At 38.8% G+C, this 11,675-nt stretch overlaps 1 protein-coding gene across 1 annotated transcript; it reads left to right on the forward strand.

Annotated features, from left to right (window-relative positions):
• The first annotated feature begins 7,837 nt into the window (after positions 1-7,837).
• On the forward strand, positions 7,838-11,390 carry PATE3 (prostate and testis expressed 3). The gene is made up of 3 exons (XM_025358149.1): positions 7,838-7,921; positions 9,173-9,295; positions 10,273-11,390. The coding sequence occupies exons 1-3, from the start codon at positions 7,873-7,875 to the stop codon at positions 10,395-10,397; spliced, it is 297 nt and encodes a 98-aa protein (XP_025213934.1). The 5' UTR covers positions 7,838-7,872; the 3' UTR covers positions 10,398-11,390.
• The last annotated feature ends 285 nt before the right edge of the window (positions 11,391-11,675 follow it).

Here is an 11,675-nt window from a genome sequence, read left to right on the forward strand (position 1 = left end):
CAATCCTCCTTTGATACTCCTTTATACTGCCAGATTTTCTGTACAGTTTGCATTGCAGTGTTAATTTCTCTTTGAGCTGTTTTTCATTTTCTGTATATCCAGCATGTTCAAAACAGTTTACATAATGGAAAATTAATTAATGTTATAATATAATGAATTTTTAAAATGTTAAGCATATTAGCTTTAGGTGACTAGCACTGGAAAATACCATAGCAGTTTGCAGAGTCAAAGCAGAGTATTGATTAGCTAGCCATACATAAGAATTCATCATACAAAAAATTTATTCTTAATCAACATACGTAACAACATTACAAATTGATTAGTTTTGGTAGGTTATTTTTCTGAGAGCCTTATGATTTAAAAGCTATTCTTCAGTTTTATTTTACTTTTTCCAGTCGATAGCTAAAAGAAAACCTGCTTCTCTACTTGCAACACTTCTGACACCAAATTTGTGAGTTTGCTATATCAAGCAATTCCCCAGTTTTCTGCAGACATCAACTAGATGTCCTACAATTTAATTCAATTCTGACACTACCCAGATTTAATGCAGACACCACAGGTTAAGGGTTCAGTCCCACAAGACTGCCCCCAAATTCAGACCGTAGTTACAAGTACTGGGTGCCCAGGGAACCCACATTTCTGTCCAACTTGGCTACAAATCAAGAATTCTCACAACTCCTTCATGTTTACTACTCTGCAAACATTCTTTTAGAACTCATGGAAACACTATACTTACATTTACAGGTTTATTATAAAGAAACAGATGAACAGCATGTATATGTTGAAGTACATACGGTGAGGTCCAGAAGGGTCTTGAGCACAGAATCTTGTGACTCATGAAGTTAGGGCACGCCACTCTTCCAGTATGTGGATGCATTTGCCAACCTGAAAGCTCTGAGCCCCATAGTTTAGGAATGTTTATGGATGCTTCATGATACAGGGACAATCAATTTTTAACTCAATCTCCAGTACCCTTCCCATCTCTGGAGGAAGTTCCAAGCTTCTAATCATGGCTTTGTCTTTCTGGTGAGCAGCCTGCATCCAGGAGTCCACCAAGAGTCACCTCACTAGAACAAAAGATTTGCCTGTCACCAAGAAAATTCCAAGAGACTAGGAGCTCTGTGTCAGGAACCAAGGCAGATTTATTCTTACATCACAAAACCTAATATATAATCATCATTAGTGACTTGTTATTAACGTCAAAAGCCTTGATTTGTATATTTTCTTGCATGGCCCAATATACTTCTTGAGTATATCTACCAATTCTGTGAGTGATATTCCCACAGGTTAAACCAAGGTTGATAGAAAGAATCCTGCCTTCTCAAGCAATGTTTCTAATATAAGACACACATTTGCCACCAAGCAATTATCAGTAATTAAAGTTCTATTATGCGGTACTCGTTGGAAGTTACATATAGAACTATTGAACTGCAAGAAACAGGGTATGGCTTATTTTAAACCTTGGGTACAAATCCATCCAATGAGGTGTCATCTCCAACACTTGGGGTTACATTTTGACATCAGATTTTGGTGAGGACAAGTATCCAAACTATATCAGAGACTAACAAATTAAAACATAGGAGAAGATACAACTAACCAATATCAGTACGAAACAGGGAATATAACAATAGACCTTGCAGACATCAAAACAATAATAAGAGAAAAGCAAAAACAATTCTATACACATAAATCTGATAATTTAGACTAAATGGAACAAATTCCTTGAAAAACACAACTATCACAAGTCATCCAATATGAAATAGATAATTTGAATAGCCCTACAATTACTAAGGAAATGGACTTTTTAATTAAACATGTCCTGTAAAAGTAAAACACAAAAGCCATAAAACCTTTTTTTTAAATAGGAAAAAAACTTCAGGATCTAGAGCTAGTCAAAGAGTTCTTAGACTTGAAATCAAAAACATAATTTATAGAAGAAAACACCGATTAACTGGGCCTCCTCAAAACTAAAAACCTTTCTCTGTGAATACCCTTTGAAGAGGTTGAAAAGACAAGATACAAGGGAAGAAAACATTGCAAACCTTTGTGTATCTAACAAAGGACTTGCATCTAGAATATATAAAGAACTCTCAAGACTCAACAGTGAAAGAACAAATAAGCCAATTATAAAATGGACAAGAGACATGAAGAGGCATTTCACTGAAGAAGATATACAGATGTGAAAGAAGTAGAGTCATACATAGCTTAACAACAAGGGTATGTTCTAAGAAGTATGTCAATAGATGATTTTGTCCTTGCGCAAACATCATAGAGTGTACTTACACCTAGATGGTACGGCCTACTACACACCTAGGCTATACGGTAGCGCCTACTGCTCCTAGGCTCAAAACTGTACCACACACTATTGAATCAAATGCTGTAGACAATTGCACAATGCTAAGTGTCTGTGTATCTAAACATATAAAAGGTACAGGAAAAAATATGCTATAAAAGATAAATGGTACACCTGTTTAGGACACTTGCCACAAATGCCAGCTTGAAGGACTGGAAATTACTCTGTGGTGAATGAATGTGAAGGCCTAGGACATTACCATTCACTGCTGTAGACTTTATGAACACTACAGTACATTTATTTTAAAAAAATTCTTTCTTCAATAATAAATTAACCTTAGCTTACTATAACTTTTTAACTTTATAAACTTTTTAACTTTTCTAACTTTTTGACTCTTGTAATAACAGTTTAAAACACAAATAGATTTTACAACTGTAGAAAAATATTTTTCTTTCTTCATAACCTTATTCTATAACCTTTTTTCTGTTTTTAATTTTTTTTACTTTTTAAACTCTTGAAGAGGATGAAAAGGCAAGATACAGGGAGAAAATATTTGCAAACCACATTTGCACACAAACATACATATTAGCCTAGGCCTACATAGGGTCATGATCATCAGTGTCACATCAATATCATCAAGAGGTCTTCCACCTCCACATCTTGTCCCACTGGAAGGTCTTCAGGGACATGAACATACACAGAGCATGAAAACAATGCCACCTTCTGGAAAACCTCCTGAAGGGACTGCCTGGAGCTGTTTCACAGCTAACTTTTTTGTTTTATAAGTAAAATGTGTACACTCTAAAATAAGAATGGAAAGCCTGTGTAGTAAATGCATAAAACAGTAACAATCATTTATTATCAACTATTATGCATCATACATAATTATATGTGCTATATGTTTATATGACTGGCAATGCAATAGGTTTGTTTACAGCAGCATCACCACCAATACTATGGCTCTATCACTAGGCAATAGTGGGATTGCTGGATCAAATGGTAGTTCTGTTTTTTAGTTCTTTGAGAAATACTCATACTCTTTTCCATAGATGTTGTACTTATTTGCATTCCCACCAACTATGTAAAAGTGTTTCCTTCTCCACACCCTCACCAACATCTGTTGTTTTTTGACTTTTCAATAACAGCCAACTGCTTCAAATTTTTAAAAAAAATTTTATTGCTTTCTTTTTTCTTTTTTTTGCTTCAAATTTTTAGAAGAAATATCAACCAAAGGGCTAATATCCAGAATCTACAAAGAACTTAAACAAATTTACAAGAAAAAAATCAAACAATCCCATCAAAAAGTGGGCAAAGGATATGAACAGACACTTCTCAAAAGAAGACATTTATGCAGCCAACAGACACATGAAAAAATGCTCATCATCACTGGCCATCAGAGAAATGTAAATCAAAACCACAGTGAGATACCATCTCACAACAGTTAGAATGGCAATCATTAAAAAGTCAGGAAACAACAGGTGCTGGAGAGGATGTGGAGAAATAGGAACACTTTTACACGTTGGTGGGACTGTAAACTAGTTCAACCATTGTGGAAGACAGTGTGGCGATTCCTCAAGGATCTAGAACTAGAAATACCATTTGACCCAGCCATCCCATTACTGAGTATATACCCAAAGGATTGTAAATCATGCTGCTATAAAGACACATGCACACATATGTTTACTGGGGCACTATTCACAATAGCAAAGACTTGGAACCAACCCAAATGTCCATCAATGATAGACTGGATTAAGAAAATGTGGCATATATACACCATGGAATACTATGCAGCCATAAAAAAGGATGAGTTCATGTCCTTTGTAGGGACATGGATGCAGCTGGAAACCATCATTCTCAGCAAACTATCGCAAGAACAGAAAACCAAACACTGTATGTTCTCACTCATAGGTGGGAATTGAACAATAAGATCACTTGGACACAGGAAGGGGAACATCACACACTGGGGCCTATTGTGGGGAGGGGGGAGGGGTGAAAGATAGCATTAGGAGATGTACCTAATGTAAATGACGAGTTAACGGGTGCAGCACACCAACATGGAACACATATACATATGTAACAAACCTGCACGTTGTGCACATGTACCCTAGAACTTAAAGTATATAATAAAAAAATCAACTATTCTGTTTGAGAAGGAAAATGAGTAATAAATTGTCCCTTTGTTGCAATCCACAAACCGTTTCTAACATAGATTACTAAAATTTGCTCATCGCGTGGAGCATCTTTCATTTAGCAAGCTGGTAAAATGTATGAGAAGCCACAAGAAAAGGGTTTTGTAAAAATAGCAAAACTGCATTTCAAAGTGTGCCATTTTTTTTTTAATTGAGCTTTCTTATCAGGAAAATAACCCACATCCTGAATGCATTTCTAGCACATGCAGAAATAAGATGCTCTTTCATTTTATTTGGCCTCACACTTCCATTCACAAGAATGTTTTCACAGAAATAAAACCAGGATGACCTTTGTGTCCTAACAAGTTCAAAGATGCAAATGAAATCATTTAATTCCTGATCTTTCACTTATTTCTGTTGGTAACAAAGTCTCAGGCACTGCTAATACTCACAGTTTGTTGACAATATTCAGTAGAAAAAGAAATTATTCACATCAATTAGAAGTTAATAAAAAATAAAAATATACATTTATCTATCAGAGTTCATGGAATTCATGAAACTAAGAGGACACTAGACCTATACTGGTAAACCTTGCTCAGGAATGGAGGTAAGGAGCTAAAAATAATCTGATACTTGCATGTATAAAATCAGTTCATAAATGTTCTAAAAGAGCTTTTTGCAACTTTTTATTATTCATTGTGATTTTTCATCTGAAGCATCATATTAACAGCAATATGGTGAATGAAACGTGAATTTTAGTGACACTGATCTAGGTTTGAATCCCAGCTTTGCTCCTTGATACACACTTCATCACCATGTTGTCACCAGGGCTCCATGAGACAATCTATGTAGAAGGGCCCAGCCTTGTGCGTGGCACATAGTAAGCATTCAATACACGCTGGTTTTGTTTCTTTTTCCTTCACCTCTCTCTCCACCAGCAACTGGAGGTAGGAAGGGCTAGATGTATACTCTAGGTGTTTTTCCTGGGCCCTGCAAGTAGGCACTCCTCCACCAGATATTTTTAAAGGGCCATTATCTCCTACTCTGTTCCTCATATACACTCTGAAAAACCAATGCTGCCCCTGGGAACCCATGAACAAAGTAGCCTGATCCCTGACTCTATGCCAATTCTATTCCCCTAAAATAAAAGGCAGCAGTGAGAAAGACAAGTTCACCGGACTGTTCATCTGTGATATCACGAAGATCTCAGCCACCCACCCTGGAGCCAAGAGAGCCAAGAAAGACCATGAACACGAAGACACGATGTTCTGGTTCCTCTCCTCAGAGCAGAACAAATAGCATCTATTCAGAGTGGAGGGCCTTCTAGGCATGGGGGCACATCAATTTGGGTGCTGTGGCCAATGGCAGTGGCATCACAGACAGTGGTATCATGTGCCAAGCAGAGTGCTAGGAACTTCAGAATAACAGAACCTGCTACCCATCTTCATGATGTATGTCATGGAACCACAGAATGTTAAAGTTCTAAAGGGTCCTTAAAATGATTAAAACCTGATATTACAGATAAACAATTTGCTAAAGACACAATGAGTTATCTAGTGATCAGGCACAGGTCTCCAGACTCTCAGGAAAATGCTGTTTCCATTGTGCCACACTACCTCTATTAATAGGTTCTAACACCTTCTCTCCCCTACCCCATGATAAATGAAGAAAGAAGTTGTTTTCAAGAGAAAATGTGATGGATGAGGTACTGTGGGAGGCTGAGAAGTAGGTCAGAGGACTCCAACATTTGGGTAGAGTTGCAAAATTCTACAATCTTAACTGGAAATAATTGATACAATGGAGATTCAAAACACAATTGGCCTTTCAGAAGGCATCTGCCAAGGAGAAACTTGAAGAAAAGAAACTGCAAATCCACTTCAGTTTAAGCAGAATGTCTGCTTCTTTTGCTCTGATTCTAGTACTGCTCCTTCTCTTTATTTTCTTATGTTTAATTTTTATTTTTATAGATTCAGGGAGTACATACACAGGCTTATGATATGGACAGATCATCGAATGGTGAAGTTTGGGTATCTAGCGTATCCAACACCTGAAGAGTGAACATTATACCCAGCAGGTAATTTTTAAATAGAGGATAAAGCAGAGAAAACAAGTGACAAATGAAATGCCCTAATAACTTGGTAAGCCCAGGCTCCAAAGGCTCAGAAGTTTGTCTTCTTGATAAGCCTGGGAATGTTCTGAAAAATGCTATCCAGTGTTCAACACCCTCTTTTAAAACATGGCAGAGTAGAAAACTAGATCCAAAGGCCTCACAACCTTACTCTCCATTCTGGAATCAATTCTTTCAAAGGAACCAGTTCCCTCTTGTGTAAGTCTCTAAGACTTCTTGATCTCTTCTTAGGCAAAGGTGGGCTCCATACTCTGTTTGTTCATAGAGAAGAAACATTGTAAATTTTGTGACACTTAATAAAAGATCATATTTTACCCAATCTTCATCTGATGTCTAAAAAATGTCAGACTCAATATGTTTCAATGATATTGTTCCTACAACTAAAGAACATGTTAAAGCAGTTTAGTATGGAATATTTCTAGTATCTCTAACCAAGTGCCATCAGCCATTGGCTGGTGGTTTAGGAGACTTAGAATGCCAGGAGTGGCCATGGTTTTCTAGTACTTTACCCATAGCGAATCTTAACTGAGTTAGCTTTCATAAAGACAGACATTTAAATTATGAACAAAAAACTAGCCAGATTCAAAATATAAATTTGCTAAAGATCAAGTCATGGAATAATTCTAGAGAGGATTTAATGGCTCCACAAAGTAAATAGTCCCTGGCCTTGAAGGACAGATTTCTTGTAAGTAAAAGTTCGGGACTGAGAATCAAACGTTCTAGGTGGAAGGTCAAGCTTGGTCACAGACTATATATCTTGTCCTCTCTCACTCTCTGGTTTCTTACTCATAATGTGAGGAGCCAGGTGAGCTTGTCTGCCTTATTCATTGCTTGGTGTCGCTCATGTAACTGTGCTGGCATATACAATTTCTCAACAAATATTTGTTGAATGCATGAATAAATCTCAGAGAGGCACTGAATCATGGTGGTGAAACGTGTGGACTCTAGAATTAGGAAGTCATACTTCGAGTACCAGCACTATCAGTCACTGGATATGTGACCGGGGATAAGCTTCTGGAACCTCAACAAACCTGTTTCCTCCTCTGTGAAATTGGGATAAGAATAATAATATCAAAACTGTATGTTTTTTCAAAGGTTAGCTCCATGCAAACCTCAACATTTATTAATTTTCTTTATTCTCTGCTGTGAGGAGGACAGCCAATGAACTTGAGCTCCAAGAGGAAACCTTGTGTGACTGGCTCTCCCCAGGCATGAATAATTACTAGCCTATGATGAAGAAGAAGGTTTCCTCTCTGGAGCCTACAGACCTGTGCTTACAGCCCCTAGCGTCTTTTTCCTGCACAAGAGATTTCCGGGTCAGGATGAACAAATACTTCTTGTTCCTCTTCCCCCTTTGCTGCCTCATTGTGGGTGAGTCCCGGACCTGAGGGGTATACTTGAGAGACAGGATCTAGGGAGCTCCAGGGAAACTACAGGTGTAGCATGTGTCCATGCAGGGCTGAGCTTTGGCCACTTTTATGAGCCAGGGGAAGCCAGCCTCCAGAATGCTCCTTTGCCTTCCCTGCCAACTCTTCCATCCTTTTCAACCTCCTGCCATTCTCCTCCAGGTGGGCAGGCCTCTGTCCTGCCTTTTTAACCCACTTTCTCTCTCGGTCCCTACCATTCATTCCCCATAGTCCCAAGCCCTGGCAAGATTTTCCTTAGGGCATCCTTTTTATTTGTAAACCTATATCCCATTTGTTGAGGGAGCTGTCAGTCTATAATGAATAATTTTCAGTTTATTTTAGGACTGAACAATGGCTTTTCATACCCTTTTCAGAGACTTTATATTACAACAAGTAACTCTATGAGAGGAAGTACTGAATGCTCTGGAATCAGACAGATTTTTTTCATGGTTTGTGGTCACAGTCTCGAACTCTCTGTACCTTTGGTTGCTCATTCAAGAAATAGGGACAATGGTGCCTGCTTACAAGGCTTTTGTGAGGATTAAATCAGATGCAACTTGAGAGAACATGGCCCAAATGGGATGCTCAATCATTGCTTTCTTTTCTCATTCAGGTGGACCAGGGATTTTTTTTTAAACTGAACCTGTATTTTGAATAGCTCACCCCACAGAACCTCATAAAAGTGTCACTTGTGGTACTACTATTGATGATGCCTTTATGTAGATTCAGATTGAAGCTCAAAATAACAGAATATATCACCTAACGATATCCAAGCAGCAATATACAACACAAAACAATGGCAAATGTTAGAAACCCAGTAATAGTAACAATAGCTTGGATGAAATATTTTAAAGCCCTAACCCTCCTTATCACACCCATATCTCTAATAGGCCAGGCTAGCATTCATAGCACCATTTTTAAGCTAGAGAAATCAGTGACGTGGAAGCAAACTTTTTGCTTAAAGTTATCCGGGTTAAAAGGGCTAAAGTTGGGATCAGAATCCTTTTATTCATATGGTGACATTTTCTTTTTATTAAAACTCTGAAATGAGGAGTTCATAAGAGCTCCAGCTGTTTACTGCCTAAATACCCCAACCAGGAGCTCTTCATCTGCCTGCCACCTCCACTATTCATTCCCCACCTCCATCAAATATTTCCAGCTCCATCCCAAGTCCCCACTTTTGCCTGGTCTCACACCATCTCTGTGCTCTCTCCAGCAGTGACATCACTTCGGTGCATAACATGCCACCTTCGCACACGGACAGACCGCTGCAGAAGAGGCTTTGGTGCCTGTACTGCTCAGAAGGACGAGGCATGCATGCTCTTAAAGATCTACCAGGGTAAGTTAGAGGGTCAAGGAAGGTATTGTAAGAGTCTTAGAATCCTTAGGATAGTGCTTCAGCAATTTCACATCTCAAGAGAGGAACCAGTGCAGAGTGCCCCTGAGCACAGATGGTAGCACAGGTCCCTGTGCATACAGACAGAAGATGATTTCAGTCAATGAGACAGGAGGGAGAAGTTGGGATTCTATATTTCCAAGAAAATTGACCAACCAGATTTTTTTTTTGGGTAATTGACACATAACAATTGTTCATATTTATGAGTACATGTGATATTTTTATACAAGCCTTCAATGTGTAATGATCAAATCAGGGTAATAGGGATATTAATCAACTCAAACATTTATCATTTCTTTGTATTGAGGACATTCCATATGTTCTCCTCTAGCTATTTTGAAACATACAATAAAGAAAATATGGTATATACACACAATAGAATATTATTCAACCATAAAAATAAATGAAATTCTGTCCTTTGCAGAAACACAGGTAAGCCTCGAGGTCATAATATTAAACGAAATAAGCCAGGCACAGAAAGACAAATATCACATGTTCTCACTCATGTATAGGAGCTAAAAAATAAGTTAATGTCATGGAGGTAGAGACTAGAGTGATGATTACCAAAGGCTGAGAAGAGTGGTGGAAGGAGAGGATGAAGAGGGGCTGGTTAATGACCAAACTGATTTTGACTTTGAAGACACTAAATCACTAGTTGCTAATCTAGCAAGAGAGAAAAATGAAGCAGCTACACAGAGTTGAGGATTTTCAGGGACCTCAGGCAAACAACCCCTGCAGCTGACCAGTGACCTCTGTATCTCCCTGCCTGGGCGCTTTTAGGGAGTATAAGCTGGGAAGCCATCCCTCAACTTACCCTGATGCCTGATTAAATTTTCACCAACAGAACTAGTGCTGGGTTTTACTCACCTTGGAGAGCTTAAATCAAATGCTTATTTTCTGTGGTTCTTTTCCTATTTTAGGCAATACTCTGCAGATATCATACATGGTGTGTCAGAAATTCTGCAGAGACATGACATTTGATCTTGGGAATCGGACTTATGTTCATACATGCTGCAACCACAATTACTGTAACTTCCAACTCTAAGATATTTGCCCTCCTGAGGTCTCGTTTTGGAACGTCCCCAATGTTGCTCATCCTTCACACTCTGAAGCCCTTGCTTTCCTTCCGTGTCTGTCCTGACAATACCCCTGCCCTCTCATTAACCTAAGAAGACTAAGCTAGTGTCATCCTTTCTGGTGTCTTCAGCTTGGCTTCTCCCTCAGTCAGAGAATAGTGGTTCTGAACAATGGATTTCTCCTGTTATCGGGAATATTGGCATTGCCATACTCCAAGAAACCTGCCCCAAGAGTTCCTGTACAGTAAAATTTAAAGCAGGGACATTCTAGAATCCTAATTGGCTTAACTAGTTCAGGTACATCAGAAAGCCTTCAGCTAAAAATTCACAACATTTTTATCTAAAATTCCCATGTCAGGAGAATGATTAAGCAGAAATAGCAATAAAATGGATGACAGATACTGAAGATTTTTCTCTATGGACACCAAGTTATTTCTACCAGCAGGCAGTGCCCACTTCAAACTCAGCCATTGTGATTTTCCTGGCATTTACAAACTACATCCTTACACTGTTATTAGCAGATAGCAAACAAGGGACTTCCTGGCCTCTGTGACGTTCACTGAGCTCTCACACAGCCGCTACTACTCCTATCGAGATGTACATTCAAGGTGCATCAGAACTCTCATTTCTTCCCCTCCCATTCCTAAACCTTCTCTCTTCCTTTCCTCCTTTGCCATTCACCTTTACTATCACCTCCCACCTCCATTATCACCTCCCCACTGCGACACAAACTCTCCCTGTAGAAGCAGGAGGTCCTTTGAAGCTTTGCCCCATGTGTCAGATGACACCTGAGGCATATAACCTAGGGTGGGCTGCCTTTCAGGATCCCTCAGCAAAAGGAGGCAAACATAGTCAAAATACCATCTACCCTATACAGCTTTCTTGAGACTTGGGGGCCTGGCTCAAAGAGATTTGTCGGTTGTTTGCTGCCCATCTTTAAGTAATAAACAGACTTCACATAACTTGTTGTGTGTCAGTGTGTTCTGTCTCATCGAACTCAGACAAATAGGTAACTAAAGCATGATGGAACTAAATAGTAGCCCAAAATATAGTGGAACTCCTGTTTCTGCCGATGGGCAGAGTGCTGATTCCTGTTATTCTCCAGAAAGTGGGAGTCCTTGCTTGGGATTGGTAATGAGCATTGCACTTCTATATTCATGAAACAATTATGACTGTTCTGGAACTTATTATAAATGAAATCACACAGAAACTATTCACTTAAACCTGGCTTCTTTTACTCACCATAA

The sequence above is a fragment of the Theropithecus gelada genome, chromosome 14, assembly GCF_003255815.1.
Source record: "Theropithecus gelada isolate Dixy chromosome 14, Tgel_1.0, whole genome shotgun sequence".
Lineage (NCBI taxonomy): Eukaryota > Metazoa > Chordata > Mammalia > Primates > Cercopithecidae > Theropithecus > Theropithecus gelada.

Coding starts and splice junctions, on each gene's coding strand:
- PATE3 (XM_025358149.1), top strand. CDS start 7,873: ATGAACAAATACTTCTTGTTCCTCTTCCCCCTTTGCTGCCTCATTGTG. Junction 7,922..9,172: donor CCTTTGCTGCCTCATTGTGG/GTGAGTCCCGGA, acceptor TGCTCTCTCCAG/CAGTGACATCACTTCGGTGC. Junction 9,296..10,272: donor GCTCTTAAAGATCTACCAGG/GTAAGTTAGAGG, acceptor TTCCTATTTTAG/GCAATACTCTGCAGATATCA.